Here is a 22,420-nt window from a genome sequence, read left to right on the forward strand (position 1 = left end):
TCTGAATGGAGAGACTGGGTAGCGTTATGTTTATCCTGCAAAACACAGACGGTAAGATCTCATTACTGCAGCATCCCAGAGGTTTCCACATAAAAGGTACCAGCACATAATTTGTACTTGATAACAGTCCATGTTACTTTCTGCTCAGCACCACTTCATGTTTTTCAGATGTCTCACCATGTGTGCATATGAACTACACCTGCATCTATGGAGTGATAGTGCAGGGCAAACCTGGGAAAGCAAAAAAAGATGGCAGTACAATGCTTAGCAGAAACTATAGTGAACTAGTCGATACCAGAATCACTGGGGGTGCCTAATAACTAACTAACTAACTAACTAATAAACTGTGTAAATGTCTACACAGAGCAAACCGGGAAAGTGACAATCCTCCATGTTTGATCATTGCAAGGTAGATAATTGGATTACAAGGGGCATTATGAGAACTCTGCAGTATCCTAACTAGAGGGGGCGGGCCCTGGTGCGTGACGCGCAGCCGGGCCCCGCCCCTCTCCATACCGCCCGCATTTTCAGTGGCGCGTGGGCTGCCGGGGGGCCCTGAGGGGGTGCGGGCCCTGGCCTCGCACCCCCTGCTCCCCCGGTAGTTCCACCACTGGAACTCTGGTAATCTAATTATCTACCTAATTATCTAAGTGCAAACATTGAGTAGCTTCTTGCTTGCCTTTTTTTTTAGCAAAGAAATAAAAAATATCAGATATTCAGCATTCAGAAATGAGTCCTATTTATGGACAATTTACTTAATGGGCATTCCACGAATGGAAGCTCTAAACCAGATGGAATAGGTGAGCAGGGAAGATTTTATAAAGAATAAATCTGGAAGGGCAACGCTAGCAACTTTTCGCCAAAAATCACATCCGCAGGGACATCGACAATTCGCAAGCGAAAGATACTGTCGCTAGCTTTTTCACTCTATCGCCAGCCGACTTTTCACTCTAGCGAATAATCGTTGCTCCGCAAATTCGCGAAATTGCGGATTTTACTGAACGTTACCTCTTTCGCCAGAGTTTCCTTCGCGACCTCAAACCAGACAAACTGCTGAAACAAAGCTACAGCTTCCTCAATCTCTTGTCAGTGACATCATATCCTGTACCCCGGAAAGTCATAAAAAGTGTAAGAAAACGCAAGCGACTTTTCTATTTTTAAAGCAGATTGCCTTCAAAAGTCTGAGTTATTAAAGATTTTTGTGTGAACATTTTTTTAACACATTTGCTGGGCATGCCACATATATTTTAGGGTGGGCTCATGTCTAGGGCATTAGAGGAGCTTTTATGTCTTTATTAAGCTCCCTTGGACATTTGTAATAAAAAGTGGCCACTTCAACCATTTACACCAACATCTCTTAAAAAGATGTCTATATGACTTTTATGCACCCCCCCCTATTCATATTGACCTAAGCGTAAGATTACTAGCGAATTTTTGCTAGGCACAAACGAACACTAGCGAATCTTCGGTTATGAAAAGTATCGCTAGCGAAAAGTTGCCAGCGTTCAGCAGCCAGGACGCAACCTCGCATTTTAGTGAATTAGCGTAGTGGTAACGGATTTGCGCCTGGTAAAGTGGTGCGAAGTGTGCGAATCGGTCGCTGGCGAAAATTCGTCCTTTAGAAAATGTGCCCCATGGAGAAGAGTACAAATCACTTGCTAGATACATGGATTGTTTTATACTGTTCAAGCAGATGAGTTATTAAGCTCTGTACTCATTATATTAGCATTAATTATTCAAGGTATATATACGCACGTGACCCATCACATTTACTATGCATTCCATTTCAGTGCTGCCTGTTTAACATTTCATGATCAACTACTGTCTGAATGGCTCTATATGCTGAAACCGTAAAAAAAAAGCTTTCTGTAACTGGAATAAAATTGTCTGTTTTTAGTCATCTGTAATTGTTTTCCACTTGCTTTTTGTGCCTTTAAAGAAAAAAATTGAAGCATGAGGGAAGAAAAAACAATGAAAAAGACACTTTAAAACAAATTTCTTCAAAACGTCATCAGTGAACTTTTAACCAACAAAGATAATTGGAGAAAAGAGCTTCCCTAAATATATACATATTAGGGCCCATCTACTAATACAAACACGGGGGTATATTTATCAAAAAGTTACAGACTGTCACAGTTCGCTATAGTGAAAATCCGCCACTCTCCATTAATTCCTCTGGGATTTTGAAGGGTGTATTTCAGAGGATGAACTTTCACTTTCACCCTTTGATAAATACTCTTTTAAAAATCCCATAGAAATAAATGGAGAGCGGTGGGATTTCACTCTAGAGAACCATGTGACCTATAACTTCACTTTTTGGTAAATATACCCATTAGTTTTTTCTTAGTCAATGTGGGTGCAAATGGCATTACTTTCAGCTACGGTTGCACCTGGCTAGTGTTTTACTAGAAATTATGCTTGATGATAATGCTTTTAATAGAAAGATAAAAAAATATATAGGAATGCTGGTATATTTTTATCAGTTTTTCAGCACAGTCTACATATACTTCTACATGGTTACGTATTAATTGCTTGCATTGTCTCTTTCTGCTTACCACATTGGTCTGCTAGTATCCCATAAATGCCCCATTGCCTTGTCTTGTGGAACCCCCCAACAACAGGCAAGAAACAAATCTTAGAGTCAAACACCCATATGTAATGAGTCACCCATATAAGAGCAGTAACCCATAGCAACCAATAAGATGTTTGCTTTTAAACAGGTGACCAATAAATGCTACCTGCTGATTGGTTGCTATGGGTTACTACACCTGGGCAAATTTAGTGTCTTTTCTTACATAACCCCCAATAGGTTTGTTTGTGTGTGGGTGTTTGTTTCATATATTGGTGTCCTGCAGCAGGCTGCTTGATTCTTTAAAGGCAGTTGTAGTATTAGCTCAAAAAGGCTTTGCATTATGAAAATAGAAACGGACTCCCATACTCTCCTCTCTCATACTCGCTCCATTCTGTAAATGATATGGGAAATCCAAAGCTTTTCGATTCCATGGTCTCCCTTGGGCACTTCCATGGTTTCTCCAATTCAGGTGGGGGGGGGGGATGTGTAAAGGAAACAAGAATACACAGACATAGAGCAAAACTGTATAAATACTTGCATGGTTGTGGAGGGGAAGGGGGGAGGATTATTTGCAATACCCTCTTTATGCATAAGCCATATCTGCCATACCCAGTTTTTTTCTTTCCCTTTTTTCTTTTTTTACAAAGGTTATTTGATAGTTGCAATGTTTGTTACAGTCGGAAATAGGTTTCAATTTTCTCACTGTGGTAATAATTATTATGGCTTATAAATAGCACATTTATGCAGCCCTTCACAGATTTCATACATCATACATCCCTGCCGCATACTGTATATGCATTCATGGGCCCGTGCCTAAAGTGCCAGCTTTATGGGGGTCACCCATGTTTGCCTATATGGTAAATATAAAAATTAAAAAATAAATAATGCTGCCTACTTTAAGCAGAGCTGTATTTGTGAGGAGTGAGGGGCAGAAGAACGACCCAGACCAAGGAAATAAGTGCTGCCAGAATGAGAACTTAGCTTTTGGGCCCATTAGTGCACTTCTACACCAGATCTGTTGTAGATGGCCACCATTTTTTGACTGCTTTTAAATATAAAAAATCATGATGAACAGTAACTGAATAATTAAAGCAAGCTTTCTTTACAGTGTAATGCTTTGGAACATAGAGTCCCCTAGTGGTTAATTATTGGCACTTCATGTAAAGTATCTACTGTAAATCAGTAAAATTCACAAGGTAATATATGCCTTGCCTATGTTTTCAACATAAGCAAAATAAATAGGATTTGAAGATGCATTTTGGTTTAAAATAGGCTATAAAAAATAGTTTACTTTTTTTAATATAAAGCACTAAAGGAGCATTGTTTTTAACCTTACTAACCCCCTCCCCCCACCCCCGTAATCACAATAGTAAACACAATAGATGTACACGTATCTTAATTGCCATGTATGAGACAGTGGAAAGGAGGTCTCTGACCCATAGAGCTTACAGTCTAAGTGGGTGAATAACATACAGGTACAAATTAGAGGGGGAAAAGTGCACATGGTAAAGGCATTGGGGGGAATGTAATTATAATCAAAATCATTACTTAAAACAATGTTTTTGCAAATGTTTATCGCTGCTCACAATGAAAAATTTGCTGGGAAATATTACATTGCACGTCATCGCTAAGCAAAGGTTAGTATTAACACCTGCACTGGAGTTTTGTTAGAAATTTTGTTGCAAAATACAATTTGCAATTGCAATATTCTTTTATATACACTGAAAATATTCGCAACAGCCATTTGTTTGCAAACTTTGCAAGGAAGTCATTGAGGTATTTAATTGATTGAAAGGATGCAAACATCCGGTTTCCCAAAACCCAGAAGAACCCCCAATGTCCTGGTCTCGGCTGACCCTTCTGCCTCTAACAATCGCCTTTTGCTTTGGGGGGAGCCCTCCACTACTCGGATGCCACCAGGTCTTACTGTGAGAGAACCAAAGAAAACCAAAGTGTAAGAAGAGATGAATGGGGATCAAGCAGTGCGCAATCAGGGACAGGCTGAGATCAATACCGTAAGAGCAGCGCAGCAATAGCATCAGGATCCAAGTCGTAGTCAGGGACAGGCAAAAAGGTCAGGAGGACAGGTAGCAAATATCAGAGTCAGGCAAGAGGTCTCAAACAAAAATCAGATCCGAATCACAACCAGGAACTAAGCAAACAGAACCTACTCTGGGTCGTGTGTTATTGCCCATGGCCCCTGTAAATATTTGAATTTCGCACCACATGCAATGATGTCATAACGCCGCAGCGTCACTGCGCATGCACTCGCGACAAACCAAAGATGACAGCCTGCTGCCTTCCCACCGGACCACCAGGGACGGCTAGACCACCAGGTACTCTTACAGGTGTCTGCAAACCAATTTAGCTCTGACACATTACATTCCTCCGATTGTCCCTTAAGTGCCAGGACTAATATTCTAGTGCTCCAAAAGATAGAATTAAAGTGATTGAGAGAGCATTCCTAATGGAGGAATACAGCTATGGAATTTCAGAGATAAGGCGCAGCAAGATATAAAGGTTTGAGACAAGAGGTTGCAGTGGATGATGTCAAAAGACAGTAGCTCTGAGAGGAGCAGAGGAGACATGCAGGAACATCCAGTGAGACAAGTGGAGAAGCAGAGGAGGAGTAAAGGACTCCCCAGTACCAACGTAGATTTGGGCCACACTGGCACCTGAGGCAACAGAATCTGACACTACCCACTTATTACTTGTACTTCTGTTCTAGACTTGGACAGGGAGATTTGATGATTCCGATAGAATCACTAAGCACTTCACTTAAAAATACACAATAAATGGAGGAAACGCATTATCATATCATAGCATACATATCATGTATTTACTAATTATTTGCTAAATAGGTTATCTATTTCTTGGCTACAAACCAACAAAGAGGAACACATGTAAAACTGTCACTCAGCCAGAGTAATGAACAGTAAAATTGTCACCATTAATCACATTCGTAATATTGCACTCTTCAGCTCTACAAGGCTTTATATTTAGTGAGGCTGCAATGTCTAAATGGCTTACTTGCCAATTAAGTGGAATTTAATCATGTATATTGTGAAAGCATAGCTGGAACCCAATGTACAAGATTGTAGTCCTTTATGGAAGCATTAGGGGGTGATTTATCAAAGTTTGAATTTCTGCCACAATTTGATTTTTTTTCACAAATTCGAATTATATTTTTAAGGGAGGAAGATTCCTGTATGGAATCGAAACGTTGGTCCACAAATAAACCTTCACTTTATTTGACTTTCTGGCTAAGTTGAACTATCCTTGGAGTGCCGTCATCGTTGGGGATATTTCGACAATTTTTTATTGTGTCTTTTCGTGGCGAAAGCTGGTGAAAAATTTTGCTCATCACTAGTTATTTATAATGACCCTGTAAGCAAGTGCTAGAGGGCGGGTGTGCTAAATGAAGCATTTGCATATAGGGTCATGCTGTCCTCTTCAACATGTGCCAGATTAAAAACCCAAAACTGGAGCTTTCTAACTTGCACTTGAATGATGGTCATCTCCTTGGGAGGGGGATTTCAGGAGCCCGCAGGAGAATCAATATTCAGATTTTTGCATTTAAACCTAAACATGTATTTTTATATACAGTATGATCTTATCTTATTCTGCTTTGTGCATTTATACTGTTTGTTGTCATGCCTTTTCAGATTGAAATAGTGCACTTGGATTTCTTTTAGTGTTCTTATGACTACAGATTTGTGTTCTCAAATTCACAAGAGGCTAAACATTATTGCGTATTTAGCTGCATATTTGTTGTTCACATGAAGATTGTCAGATAACTTTTTTGATATATTAGTAAAAACCAAATCAAGATGCCGGAAGGAGAAAAAGAATTTACTTAATTTTTGGCTCTCTGGATGGTCCGTTAACCTGCATGGGCAAAGTGGCAATTTAATATGGCGTTTAATACTATATTATATTATCTAATATATATTTTTAATGTATACATTTGTACTTTTTTGAGATTATCTGTGTTTTGAAACCACTGCCCTAAATTGTGAAGCAATTATAAAAATTGGGTCAAATTTGGACAGCAAGAATTCACCATGATTAGTTAAATGACTATGTTTTATCCATTATTAGCTACAGGATAATTTTACCTTTAACATCAGTTATTATAGGTATCAGTCAGCCTACTTTTTCATAATGACAAAAATATTAAAGGAGAATTACACAACCCTGGGAAATTTGTAGTTTTTGCAGCAGTTCACAACTGCATTCTACACCATAGCATAAAGGCAAGGATGTCCAACCTTCTGTTAGGCCCACCATGTTTTGTGCTGTGTTGATGTGCAACAATGACCTTCATCTTCTTAAAGTACTTACTGTTAAACAACAGATGGAAAGTCCATCAGAAAATGGGACATCATTGGTCTCTTGAAATAGGCCACGTGCAAGTCATTCTAATGTGGTTTATAGAATCAATGTAAGGTAACAAAAGCCTTAAAGGGATACTGTTGCAGGAAAACATGTTTTTTTTCAAAACGCATCAGTTAATAGTGCTGCTCCAGCAGAATTCTGCACCGAAATCCATTTTTTAAAAGAACAAATATATTTTTTTAATATTTAATTTTGAGGCTAGACATGATGTCCATTTCCCAGGTCCCCCAAATCTTGTGACTTGCACTCTGATAAACTTCAGTCACTCTTCACTGCTACATTGCAAGTTGGAGTGAGATCATCCCTTCCTCCCCCCCCAGCATCCCATCACCAGTTTATGAACAGAACAATGGACAGCTAACCAGATAGCAGTTACAAGACATATATATATTATATATTGCTAAAAGTGACCTGAGAACAGCACTGTTTGGGTGCTATTCTCATGTCTAGCACTAGGGGGCTAGGGAGCACGACTGACATGGGTTGTGGTGCTGTGCTTGTCAAAACTCAGAATCGGGCACAAAGCACTAAGGTGGCTGCCTCCACACCATTATTACAGCTAAAAAAGTTAAATTGTTAGTTCAAAAATAAAATTTTAAATGGCAAAGTGAATTATTTGCAATGTAGTGTGATTTAAAAATAAAAAGTAAACCATAAAAATCATGACAGAATCCCAAGGTTGTCCAGGTCTTGTAACCCACATTAAAGAAGAACTAAACCCCCCTTTAGGCAAAAGTCCCCACTGGCCCCTTCCATTGGCCCCCTCCCTGCCTACTCCCTGGACACTGTTACCCCTGAATTGTGTCCCATCTTGAAATACTGACCGCACCTGCAGAGTCAGCGCAGCAGAGCTCATGGGGGCCATCTTTGTCGCTTTGGTATTCTTCGTTACGTGAGCACCGTATTGGCTCATGCGCAGTTGGAGCAATCTTCTGATTTGTTACAACTGCACATGCGCCTAAAGTAGCGGAAATTGCTGAAGGGAAGGAAGAAGCCACGAAAAATACTGAATCGCCGGAAAATGGTGCCCGTGAGCTCCGCTGGCTCTGCATGTGTGGTCAGTATTTCAAGAGGGGACACAATTCAGGGGTAACACTGTGCAGGGGCGGGCAGGGAAGAGGTCCAGCAGAGGGGGGGCAGTGGGGACTTTTGTCTAAAGGGGGTTTAGTTCACTGTGTCTTTTCAAGCAGCTGACCGGTATATACTACCTAGAACTACCAGAACCAAATTTTGCATCTTTTTTAACCCCTGTGATTTCTTTGTTCTTGAGGCGGAAGATCTGATTATTTTCCCCATATGTAATAAAAGACACTCATTTTGCCTGGTTGTTGTAACCCATAGCAACAAACAAGATTATTGTTTTTAAACAGGTGACCTGCTTATTGTTTGCTATAGGTTACTATTTTGGTCTAGAGAAGAGTCCCCCAGCCCACCAATGGACACTTGTAGTGTTGGATGGGGAAGGGTGACTGTACTAAGCCAGTGCAAAGGAAAGAATCTGTATGTATGATATTTTCCTTTTCATGATTATGAAAATGCAGCTGTATTTTAAGCTCGTGTAAGAGTTGCAGAAGCAATAAGAATTTACCTTTGACCATAACATCATTAACATGAACCCCTACTGGGTAATCTGCCCTGCAGCTTTAAGGCCCCCACCTTTTTTCTTAGAGTGATCTGCCAGGAGAGAATGACACTCCCCTGCTACACTGCTATATAGTGAGTGTAGGGAGTGGCCACTTCCTCTTTGGCCTGTGGATGGTGATCCAGCTGGGTGTGCTCAGGGGAGCCTGGTTACAGCTAGGCCCAGAAAGGCCCATGTGCTTTGGAAGAAGTCGGGGACCAGGTAACCCCGTGAATGAGGAATAGTTACACTAGGGCAGACTTGTCATAGTCTCTCTAGGAGAGAAAGGCAGAGAGGTGAGAGAGAAAGAGCAGCTGAAGCTCCAACAAGGATTTGCAGTAAGGGAGTAGCTTCCCAGAGGCTTTATGTGTTGCCTCCAGTCAGGGACCTCAGTGAAGAGGGACTGTAGGGTAGAAGCTGCTTCCTGACAACTTCCAGGAGGGAATGTGTGTGAATTCTACAAATGCCTAATGGAGACCTTTCCTCTGTGAGAAATGCCTAATGCCTGCAGCTCTGTGTGAGAAATGTGCTATTGCCTCAGCTCCTGCGTGAGTACTAAACCTGTGGTCACTTGCCTCGTGCATAGTTAAATAAACCGTTTTCTGTTTTACTGCAAGAACCTCCTGGCGCCCATCTTTTGTTGTATGCACAGTAGCCTGGGGGATGTAGTTGCACTACACCATAGAGGGAACACTTCCACATGGCGAAGGCCCTGACCCTGTTGTGTGAAGTCGCGTGTAACCCATGCTTCTACTGCTAGCTGGACAGTTTAACTATTTGTGTGCTATGCAGCCCAAATAGGTGTTACACATGCTTTAGTGTACTGTAGCTGGACAGTTGTAAAAGATAGGAATGTTTGCAGGGCAGTGAATACAAAGCACTACCACAGGATATAATGGAGAGACAACTATTACAGTATAACATCCACCAAACTCACTTCCTTTAGGGGGCAAAGCTACATTATGATTTAACTTGCAGACATATAGTATACACAGTGAGATGCGACCCGAATAGCCCTATATAAGTGCCCTTCTGTAAATGAGCAGGTTGGGAAAGCAAAATCAAAGATGAACTACTGACCCTTAAAGAATTTGGGGATAAATGGCAAAATGGTTTATTGACCTTGCCTTGAGCAACACACCAAAACGTTGTAGATTGTGCTCTTCCAGGCCACTAACCTTTATTAACAATTAAAAAGAAGAATCTTTATTTGAACATTTAAAAAGAATAAATGCTTGCCTTGAGTTGTAGATTGTGCTCTTCCAGACCACTAACACTTATTAACAATTAAAAAGAAAAATTTATGTGAACATTTAAAAATGTTCAAAGGGGTACTACCCCCAAAATGTTGAAAATAAATACGCAAGGGTCTTTCCCTGCTTGAAATAGCCTTGTGTGCCAGCAGCGCAGATTCAGAGGAAACCGCCGCCTGAGGCGGCTCCTGGTTTACCCATCGGAAAGGGAGGCAGGAACTCTAATGCGGAGAGCACAATTGCTCTCTCTCGCATTAATAAAGCCGAATTTCTGGTTTAGAAAATGGAAATTCGGCTCTTAAAGGTACCAGGAGCGACTTTTTGCTGCCCCCGGAAACCTTTCCGGCGTGCCGCCTGAGGCGAGTTTCTCAACTCGCCTCGTTGGTGGCGCGCCCCTGTGTGCCAGTGATCTTCTTGGAATCATATGTTTGGGAGGATGCTGATCCCCCCATTCACCGTGCAACTGGTGTTGTTTTTAGAAGGCCAGGGTGTGCGAGCGGGCCATACATTCCTGCCTTGAGCAACACCTAGAACCCATTGAATTGTAGTACCTGTTTAAAAAAGATTTAAATGTTCCATTTTAAAACACGTTTGATTATTTCCACACTTATTCAAAAAAAGAATCTTGACTTCCCTTTTAACCAAAACTTCACATCCTATATGATGAAAAATTAATTTTTTGGCAAAAAAAACCCTTCAATACCTGTTGATAATATTGTCATTAATATTCTATTTACTACACCGACATCCCTTTAAGAACATTTTCTTAGCATGATAAATGTTACTGCTTGAATACAAATATGAATATTACAACTTCAAAGGTTTATGTATAGGTATCTTAATTGCCAATTATAGGCTACAGAATGCAGTTTTGAAGCTACAGAGCAGTAGACTATGAAGCAGTTAGTGGCTCAAGTAACAGGATAATACTGAGGGTGATTAAAGGGGGGGTTCACCTTTAAGTTAACTTTTGGTATGTTCACCCTTCGATAAATACGCCTTTAAAAATGAAATACAAATGAATGGAGAGAGGCGGTATTTCACTCGAATGGACTGTGGTGATCTCCAACTTCACTTTTTGATAAATATACCCCAAAAAGTTAACGAAAAGGTGCATTCAACTTCTTCCTATATCTGAATAAAACAACGAATTAGGTATTTTTCACAATGAATGGTGAACGATTTTTGCGTTAAAGACCAATATTACATTTCCTCATGGCAGACTAGAGATGTTTTTTACTACTCAGAATAATTAGACTCTTTCTTAAAGGAACAGTTCAGTGTGAAAATAAAAACGGTGTAAATAGAAAGGCTGTGTAAAATAAAAAATGTTTCTTATATAGTTAGTTAGTCAAAAATGTAATGTATAAAGACTGGAGTGACTGGATGTCTAACATAATAGCCAGAACACTACTTCCTGCTTTTCAGCTCTCTAACTCTGAGTTAGTCAGCGACTTGAAGGGGGTCACATGGGACATAACTGTTCAGTGAGTTTGTAAATGATCCTCAGCATTCAGCTCAGATTCAAAAGCAACAGTTATGACCCATGAGCCTCCCCATCAAGTCTCTGATTGATTACTGCCTGGTAACCAGTCAGTGTAAACCAACAGAGCTGAAAATGAGGAAGTAGTGTTCTGGCTATTATGTTAGACATCCCGTCACTCCAGCCTTTTTATAAATTGCATTTTTGACTAACTAACTATATTAGAAACATGTTTTATTTTTCACAGCCTATCTATTTACCCAGTTTTTATTTTTACACTGAACAATTCCTTTAAGAGTGTACACGGTGCATTAACTGTAAAATATGCCATCTAGTGGCTACTGGTTGCATTATCAAAGCATGTTCTACTTCACGTGCACTCTATTTCATCTGTTTAAAACTTGAGATGTTTGAGAAGTACTATTGACAGCACGCATATGTCATCAACGGAAATAATATGAAGTCTTTCTCCTGTACCATGGATTTATAAAATTAAAAAAAAAACAGGCCTTACCCAACTGTGATTACATTAAAAATGATGTGATCAACTCTCGAGTGTAACATATATGTTTCAAAGTTTAACAAAAAAGCCCTGTAAAGGTCCAGCTGCTGCTAAACTTTAATGCTGATAAATGGGATTGTTAAGAGTTATAGCAAAGGAACAGGTAAAGGCTTACAGCATGTAGACTTAAGGGGGAAATGATTAAAAGTCTTACCCTGATTAATGTCAGAGTCCTGGCTTAGTGTATCTTGACTGCTACTCCGGGAAATTGCTGGTATGATTGGCAGAGAGGTGGGGCAAGATAAAGATGCTGATAAATCCATTTGTGGCAAAAGGGAGCACGAGACTGGATTAGCAGGAATCTCTGCATTGTGCTGGCTATGTTCGAAGGGGAGATATGTTTCATTGTGTACATATGGAGGCTTCCAGTGTGATATTCCTATTGAAACTGGTCCATTAACTTCAAATCCTGTTAAGAAAAAATGTGTTATATAAATTTCTCTAACCAAGCAGGACATATTCTTGTCATTGGAACGATGAGTAAATTGGTCACCCTCATTGGCAGAAAACCTGGGTATACGGCAATTAAGTCTAAATTACCCCTAGCCAGTGACAAACTTTGAGTTAACAACATTAACACAACATCAGATTTAAATGTATTATAAGGTAAAATAAAAATTTAAGACACAAAAGGGGGAATGTAATAAAAGTTGCAAAGAGCAAAACAATTAGCACAAATAGGAATAAAAAGTCTAATTTTGCAATGTAATACTCTTCCTTAAACTGTTATTACATTGCGAATTTTTAATTGCACATTGCCCACTTTTATGAAGTGCTTGAAGGTGTCGTAATCTTTTAGAGCAAACGTAACAACTATAAAATTCACAAACATTCTTTCACTGTCGGAAATGGTCGCTAAACAGTTTCCGGGTTCGCAAAAGCTGTATTAAAATTGCACAAAGGCAAATTTGTTCACACAGCGGCATAACTTTTCGCATTGCAAATATTTTTTCCCTTACCGACTTTTATTACATTACCCCAAAATTCTTCTATTTAACAGTGTCATAAGGTATCACAAAAGTACTTTACAATTAACATGGAAAAAAATCCAGAACAGAGCAGGTAATAAAATAAACTTCATGTTAACTGAAGACTGATTTACATATATATGTGGGTCAGCGTTGTGTCTATCAATGTAAAAAAAAAGTGTTCTATCTTTGTTGCATTTTTTGGAGCAATTGTTATGTATTCATTTTTTTTTGAAATTTTTCACATTTTACTTTTTTCACAAAATAAAAGCCCACCAGGTTTTTATTAAAACCACAAACCAATGCAAAAATCCACAACCAATGCAAAAAAAAAAAAACTGATAAAGAACTTTCTTTTCATCAATAGACCTGATTAGCGATGGGCGAATTTCTCCCGAAAAATCTGCGAAACAGCGAAAAATTAGCAAAAAATCGGAAAGTTCCCGGAAAATATGTGAATTTCAAATCGTGCAAATCGGGCGTTTTCACGCAAAAATCGTGAAATTAGAAGGATTTCACTCAAAAATCGTGAAATGTGAAGGTTTTCACTTAAAAATTTTGAAAATCGGACGTTTCAATCAAAAATCATGCAATTTGAAGGTTTTCACAAAAAAATCATGAAATTTTAAGGATTTCACTTAAAAAACATCGAATTTGAAGGATTTCACTCAAAAATCATGAAATTTGAAGGTTTTCACAAAAAATCTTGAAAATCAGACATTTTCATGGAAAAATAGTGAAAATCTGAAATTGACGCCAGCGAATTTTCACAAGAGATTTGCACATTTATTCGCTGGCGGTGACAAGCGGAAATTTGCCGCAAATTCATGCCAGGCAAATTTATTTACCCATTACTAGACCTGATCTTAAGTATTAATAAACCAGTCTTCAACAGCGACATAGCCCCATGAAAACCTGAATTTACCAAGTAAAATGCCCAGCTGGAGAGAAAGAGTTTGATGGTACCGAATGTTGTTCATGCAACCAACAAATTTACCCTGATGAGTAGCAGAATTTTCATTTTTATTTTTTATTGGAAGATCAGCTCTTTCAGTGCACAAGAGCACAACTTTGCTTCCTACACTAGCAGACTCCCAAGGTGCCCAGGTTTTGGTAATGATAGAACACGGTAGGTTCATAAAAACAATGTATATTGAACCAACACATAAAAAAACAGTTATTACAAAAAGATATCTTGCACCCCTCTAGGGTTTTAGAAGCATCAGCAAGAATCGATTTCTAAAGGTATGATGGATTATTGGTAAAGATTTTGTAATATGACATTCTTACCTATAGTGATCTGGCTGACACAACTGTAGTAGCTTGTTCCACTGGACAGATTATTGTAGCTCTCGCTGGCAGGATCTGTGTCTGTAAAATATTAGCAATATAATTGAAAGAATAAGACAACACCTTTTAAGTTAACTGGGGGTATAATCACTGGGGGGGGGCTAAATTTTTTCAACACACAGAAGCACCAGCCCAGGGAAGGAATAATAATAACAGTGGGGTGCATAAAATGTGGCACCCCACTGTTAACTTTCCATCGTCTTTTAACAAACATTTTCCTTTTTGAGTATCTAGCTTACTAGACACAATCAACTTGATTTAACTTTTTAACTTTTCAATTTTATCTTTTGGGTTTTTTTTCACAAACCCATAACACTGGGGATAATTTGAATGGGTTGAATTTGATGGACTATTGTCTTCTTCAACACAAATTAACTATGTAACAATAGCTTCTGCTCGGCAAACAAAAAAGTAATGAGAATTTCACAATTTGTAGTGAAAATTTAAACAATTTCTTTTCTGCACAGCAGATTTCCAGGTCCATAATTACCACTTGCAGTTCGCAGTGGGATTAATGATTCCACCAGCAGACTGGTGTTTGACTGCTGAAATATATTGTGCTGAATTGACATATTTCTCTGCTTTGATAAATGTGTTAATTTGTTAAAGCAACATTTGCATGTTGTGCAGGGCAAAATAGCACAGAGGTATTTGACCCCTGCACCTTGATACACAAAATTTTGCATTCAGCAAATGACAAAGAGGCCAATATATTGTCTATAGTACTAGGAGTAAACTGATAAAAAAAATAGGTGAATAAATCTAAATTAAAAAATATACATACTATGCAAGTACTTACATTTTTTTTTATATATCAATAATTTTTATTAGCTTTTAAAGTTTTTGAACATTTGTATATTTCCGGCCTTATTGAGGCCTTTACCAGTCATGTAAAGTCTTTAGTTTAATACAATAAACTGAAACAATGAAACATCATAGCATAGTTTAAAGGATAAAGAAAGGCAAAAAAATAAAATCACATTTTTACTTTCTTTTAAAAAGAAACCTATCTCCAATATACTTTAATTAAAAAATGTGTACCGTTTTTATAAGAAACCTGACTGTATCCAGTGAAATTCTCCCTTCATTTACTGCTGTGGATAGGAATTGTCAGATGGTCCCTAACTGCTGAGCAGGGAAACAATCATACTTATGAACAGCAGGGGGAGCCCCCGCCTTACTTCCCAGCCATGCAGAACTCAAGCAGCTTTGTTTATGATGATCCCTAAGCAGCCCAGACCACACTGAGCATGTGCAGGGTCAGGCAAAGATGTTTAAAGGGGTGGTTCCCTTTTAAATTAACTTTTAGAATGTTATAGAACAACCAATCCTAAGCAACTTTTTAATTGGTTTTCATTATTTATTTTTTATAGTTATTTGTCTTTTTCTTCTGATTCTTTGCAGCTTTCAAATGGGCGTCGCTGTCCCCTTCTAAAAAAGACAAATGCTCTGTAAAGCTACAAATATATTGTTATTGCTACTTTTTATTACTGATCCTTCTATTTAGACTCTCTCCTATTCATATTCCAGTCTCTTATTCAAATCAATGCATGGTTGCTAGGGTAATTTGGGCCCTAATTACCAGATTGCTTAAAATGCAAATTGAAGAGCTGTTGAATAAAAAGCTAAATAACTCAAAAACCTAAAATAATAAAAAATTAAAACCAATTGCAAATTATCTCAGAATATCATTCTCTATGTCATACTAAAAGTTATCTGAAAGGTGAACAACCCCTTTAACAAAGTTACAAGATGACAGCCCCCTGTGGCCAACTTTGAAAGCATAAATCATTTGTTTGATTAGGCTTGTGGTGCAGTAAGTTCATGTTTATATTTAGTATACAAAATACAGCATTTCTAGCCTTATTCTATTTTATTTTATTCTATTTTAGACTTTCCTTGTCCTTTAACAGATTCCAAGGAGATGGAGCAGTTAATTTGACAGTATGAAACCCCTCTTAAAGGGGGTGAGGGAAGGGGACCTCATAGTGGATCAAATAGAGAGCAGCCATTTGGTTGTGGGATCATGTCTGTAATCTAGCCATGGTTGCCAGATGTGTAGGAATTTGGCATGTATGTTAGTCAAAAATCTGATCAATTTTTTGTTTATCATGATCCAGTTTATTTTGTGTTTGAAGGCTAGAAATGATATTTAGTGTGACTTCCATGCCTTGGCAATGGTTTGCCGTGCTGCCAGAAAGTAATTGCCATTATAGTAAAGAGCTTGTGTTGTAGTTTTGTAAAACCTGTGCATTTTCCATTTAGTAGGGCCGTCAAGGGATCCCTCTTGCCATTGATGTGGAAAAGAGAGAAAACATCATATATCCTGATCCAGAATCAGACCACCTTTGGGCACGACACCAGATGTGATACATGGAGCCAATTTGAGGACAACCTCTAAAACAATTGGGGTTTACCAATTGCACATTCTTAGCTATTCTTGTTCCCTAGGGTTGAGTGTTTTATTAAGAGCAGAATAAAGGATAGTGACCATATGGGGGCGATTTGAGGGGTGAATACACCATCGCCCAAGGAACATATAGTACCGTCAGCTGCCTTCCAGTGGTATTTTAAAGATGATGCATAGTGTAATACCTGGAAGGCAGAGAAAGATTCAGATATGGGAAGTTCATACTGACTTTGCAGGTAGGATAAAGTCAAAGGCCCTCTTGCCATATAACAATTATTGACCCAAAGCTGGGTTCTGGAATAGTGGGGTTGCTGGGACCCAAGGGGTCAATAATCCAGCTGAGTATTTTATTCTATACCCTATTTTAGGGAGGCATAAAAGTATGGACTGATAGCTGATGGCTGATTCCTAGAAGACGACCAGACTAAGGCTTCTACTGTAAAGGCTGCACAGAAGTGAATTCCAAGGGGTCTCCACTGGGGGCCTGCCTGACCTAGATGAAGGATGGGGATGGCAGTTAGTTGAGCAGCATAATAGTATTGTACTAAGTTGGGAAGGCTTAGGCTCCCTTGGGTCTTTGAGGCATAAAGAGTTTACTTGTTAATCCTGGAGAGTTTGTTGTTCCATATGTACTTGATTATTTTACATTGGAACACTTTTAGGTCTGACAGGTTAACTAAGGCAGTTCTAAAAAGTTCCAAAATAATATAAAATCTTCGGCAGCAGGGTCATTTTAATAGAGTTCACACAACCTATCCAGGAAATGTGATACCTATTCCATTCCTCCATTGACTTAGTTAGTGAGGCATATCATTTGGTAGTTGTACCTATATAGATTTGAGTATTGTGCTGGGATGTTTACTCCCAATACTGAAATGTGGTCTGCCTGCCATTAAAAGTCAAAGTTGAGTTTTAAAAGTTTCACAGTCTCCAGAGAGAGGGAGAGGCTAAGCGCTTCAGATTTATCGTGGTTTATAGCTAGACCTGAGACTGCTCCGAAATTTCCTAGTAGTAACTCACTTCTTTAAAACCTGACACATATGAAATGAACTTCCTCTATAGAACCTTAAAGTGCTGCACATGAGAAAGCCAAGTTCATCTTGATGACATTGGGAGTTTATTGGTGAATGGCACATAAACTGAGGGGAATACCTGGAACGTTGCATAGACTGTGTCAAGTAAATCTGTGCAGCTGATCACCCACCTACTGCTGACAAACTGGCACAAAATGTTTTGCCTGAACTGTATTGTACAAAAATTCCTACTTGTTTTCATGGGACACAGGAATCCTGTGAAAAATGCTATTTTGTATGAAAAAAAAACATGGTACACTGCACCAATGTTTTTTAAAACTTTTTTTGCCAACAAAATTAAATAAAGCCTACTTTGTTTGTGGCACCAAAAGTTTTAGCAGTGATGGATACTTGAAGAACTCGCAATGCTGAACCGCATGTGGGATGGACAGAATAGGGATGTAGCGAACGTCGGAAAAAAAGTTCGCGAACATATTCGCGAACTTGCGGAAAAACGCGAGCGGTTCGCGAACGGTTCGCGAACCCCATAGACTTCAATGGGAAGGCGAACTTTAACATCTAGAAAAGACATTTCTGGCCAGAAAAATGATTTTAAAGTTGTTTAAAGGGTGCAACGACCTGGACAGTGGCATGCCAGAGGGGGATCAAGGGCAAAAATGTATCTGAAAAATCTGCCTGTGTGTGCTTGGAAGAGATAGTGTAGGGGGAGAGCTGTTAGTGATTTCAGGGACAGATGATAGTAAGTTTGCTGGCTAGTAATCTGCTTGATACTGCTCTGTATTGTAGGGACAGAAGTCTGCAGGGATTTGAGGGACATTTTAGGTTAGGTAGCTTTGCTGGCTAGTAATCTACTGTTCTCTTTAAACAACTGCCATACGTTGACCTTGTAGGCATTGTTTGCCCAGTTTTTTTGGACGCAGCCACTGAAGCACAGTTGCCATAAAAAATATGCCATATAAATGCTGAAAATAGTCATTTTTCGCCATACGTTGACCTTGTAGACATTGTTTGCCCAGTTTTTTTGGCCGCAGCCACTGAAGCACAGTTGCCAGAAAAAATATGCCATATAAATGCTGAAAATAGTCAATTTTTGCCATATACGTTGAGTCAACGTATGGCAAAAAATGACTATTTTCAGCATTTATATGGCATATTTTTTCTGGCCTCTGTGCTTCAGTGGCTGCGGCCAAAAAAACTGGGCAAACAATGTCTACAAGGTCAACGTCGTTGGCGTGCAGTAACCCTCCGAGATCCACCCCTCATTCATTTTAATAAAGGTCAGGTAATCGACACTTTTGTGACCTAGGTTGAAGAAAACACTGTGCAAATAATGCCTACAAGGTCAACGTATACACTACTACAGCGGTGGATACGGATTACGTAAAATATATGAATGCTGCTTGAAAAAAGTCACTCCGGTGTTTTTTCTGGAGACGGTAATATTATGGATATTTAGACAGAATGTGAACAAGGTCACACAGCTAGATGGCGGGTTGAAGAAAACAGTGTGCAAATAATGCCTACAGGGCAAATAATGCCTAAAAGGTCAACTTATACACTACTACAGCGGTAGTAAAATAAAAAAAGTAAAATAAAAAAAAAATGAATATTAAAAAAAAAAATTAAAGTTGGTGCTGCTGAACTACTAGGAGCAGCAGATTAGCACACCAGTCCCACTCCCCAACACTGCTAGACTAATAGCACTGGGCTCTTATAGTAGTAGTAGTAGTAGTAGTAAAACAACAAAAAAATAAATAAAAGCAGTCCTTACAAGGACTACTGTTATTGCAGCAGTCAGCAGATGAGATCAGAAGCAGGACAGCTGCCCACTGCAGCTACATACAGAGCACTGCAGTAGAAGGTAGATTACTAGCCAGCAAAGCTACCTAAGCTTAAATGTCCCTCAAACCCCTGCAGACTTCTGTCCCTCCAATAACAGAGCAGTATCAAAACGATTACTAGCCAGCAAACTTTCAACTGTCCCTGAAATCACTAACAGGCAGCAGCTCTCTCCCTACACTATCTCTTCAGCACACACAGGCAGAGTGAAAAAACGCTGCAGGGCTTCGGTTTTTATAGGGAAGGGGAGTGGTCCAGGGGAGAGCTTCCTGATTGGCTGCCATGTACCTGCTGGTCTGGGGTGAGAGGGCAAAAAAAAGCGCCAACAATGGCGAACCCAAAATGGCGAACGTCGCGCGACGTTCGCGAACTTCCGGCGAGCGCGAACACCCGATGTTCGCGCGAACAAATTCGCCGGCGAACAGTTCGCGACATCTCTAGGACAGAACAGGAGAGCCATATCATCTCAGAGGAGGTCTTTCTGCATGTTATTGATTACTAAGATTAGGGTTCACTGGAAATCACCACATTAGCAGATAATGAGCTTGCATCTTTAATAGAGGCTGATGCTACAGGGTTGATTATTAATGGGTTCTGCCACAAATTTTGCTGGTGTCTGTGTTGTCAATATATATATTTATATACACCCAAATTAATTAGGGTTGCCACCTGTCCGGTTTTGACGCAGACAGTCCGGTTTTCAGAAGGGCTGTTGGGTCTAAACTGTCTGCCTGGTTTTTCAAATTAGGATAACCAGGCAGGACTACCCTAGATGTTATAGTCCTGTCCCTGTGACATCATTGCCTTTCCCTGTAATGTCACAACCACACCCCTGTGGCTTTCCAGAAGCCACACTGATCCCATCTGAAAAACAGATGAACTGTAAGGGCAGAGACACACGCGGCTATTTCGGGAGATTAGTCGCCCAGCGACAAATCGCTTCTTCTTCGGGCGACCCCTTTAAAGCAAGTTTTGCTATTTAGATTTAAGTGAGTAAACTGCCTACAGCTGTCAAGTCAGAAACAAAACTGTATTTTGCCAGTTATTTCCTCAGGTTAAAATAATTGTGAGTGTGCTGAGCTTGTTTCAGATGCCCGAAGCCTTCTTATGTATTCAACTCTCACAAACAATTGTATGCACTTCTGTGATTATAGCCATACATTATAAATGATATATCTGCATTTTGGGTCTCCTAAACCATTCATTCTGTCCATTTGCAAGGCCTTCCTTTAGCTAAATAATATATAGATCTTGCATTTAAAAAACATGAGACTCTCAGCAAGTTCCTGACCCAAGTAACCACCTTCATCTTCAACATATATTTATGTTTTGGAACTCAGGAAATCTTCAGTTTCTTGCACAAATACTGTATATGCTCTCCTAGGATGAACACATGCTGCACAGGAAAAAACCTTCATCTTCAGCAACCTTTTTTCAGTTCAGTTCTTTTTCAGATTATTCACCAGAAATACTTTTTGCAATTGCTTTCCATTTTTTTTATTTTTTACTGTTTTTCCAAAATCTAAATTTAAAGTATAATGTCCCTGTGTCTGGCAGCTCAGTAATCCAGGTGCAGATTCTGAACTGATACAATTTTCTACATTTAATTGATACGTTTAGTTTCTCAGCAGAATCTGTGAAATATTGGCAACTATTGTATCAATTCTAACAGCTGCCTTTAATGAGACTCAGGGATTCTGCTCAGCAGGGACAAAGATAAGAAATGCATCAACTAAATGTATCAATTTAGAACAGTTACAGCGTTGGTGACACCCACTTTTTTTTAGAAAGACATAACGAGATGAAAATTAAAAATTTACACTTCAAAATTAAAGGAAAACGTCACAAAAATAAAATAGAAATTCATTGGTAAAAGTCCAATTATCTGAAACCAACTGAACTGAAAAAGGTGTTGGAAGGCGAACAGCCACTTTCGTTTACAAAAAGCGAAACCTATTTACAAATGGAGTATCTTGCATTATAATTAAATCATCCTGGCAGAGCACAGTTTGTATGAGGAATAATAATGTCCATCCCTTTGCATCAACAGATACAAGTACTCAAGAGCTACAAGCAGGTAGTTAATATTGGGTACATACAGACAAATACAAGAGGTCCTCTGCACTCAACCCACGATCAATATATTTAAGACATTAAGGGGCAGATGTATCAAGGGTCGAATTTCGAGGGGTTTAAATCCCTCGATATTCGACTGGCGAATAGAATCGAATAGGCAATTCGGGCGAATTTCTGCGCTGGCGAATAGTTGAATGGGCGAATATTCACCAGGCGAATAGGCGCACGATCGAATATTCGCTCAAAGGATTTTCATTCGATCAAATGCCTTTTTATTCGATCAAAAACTTGGAAAACAAGCCTATGGGACTTTCCCATAGGCTTTTAAAGCAATTCGGTAGATTTTAGGTGGCGAAGTAGGCAGTCGAAGTATTTTTAAAAGAGACAGTACTTCGACTATCAAATGGGCGAATAGTCGCAGCGTTTTTGCGCTCGATCCAGTACTTCGACTATCGAATGGGCGAATAGTCGCATCGTTTTTGCGCTCTATCTATTCAAATCATTCTACTCAGGCGAATTTACGCCAATTCGATACTCGAGGAGCACAAAAAACTACTCGAAATTCGAGCTTTTTTCCCTCTATTCATTCACCCGAGCTTGGTGAATGGGACCCTAAGAAACAATGTACCTTAAGCTACACAAAAAAGCCGTCCCCTTTAAACAAAACAGGGATTGTTTGTCCATATATTGCAATAAATTTCAGCTGACCAACTATGTCAAAGTCATCCCTGGTATGGCCAGTCCTACACTCAACTTTTATTTGATTCATTAAGAATTCTATTGCTTCATTATACATTGTGATATCACTCCAACTTGCAGTGCAGCAGTAAAGAGCGACTGAAGTTTATCAGCAC

General features: G+C 39.2%; 1 protein-coding gene across 1 annotated transcript in view; it reads right to left on the reverse strand.

The window, feature by feature from the left end:
• The window catches only part of LOC108712387 (anoctamin-4), an 88,349-nt gene that overhangs the window by 62,805 nt on the left and 3,124 nt on the right, over positions 1–22,420 (reverse strand). Inside the window, 2 exon segments of the mRNA XM_041588673.1 lie at positions 12,044–12,298; positions 14,148–14,228. Coding sequence (XP_041444607.1) covers positions 12,044–12,298; positions 14,148–14,228 — 336 coding nt within the window.

This window comes from Xenopus laevis, chromosome 3S (assembly GCF_017654675.1).
Source record: "Xenopus laevis strain J_2021 chromosome 3S, Xenopus_laevis_v10.1, whole genome shotgun sequence".
NCBI lineage: Eukaryota > Metazoa > Chordata > Amphibia > Anura > Pipidae > Xenopus > Xenopus laevis.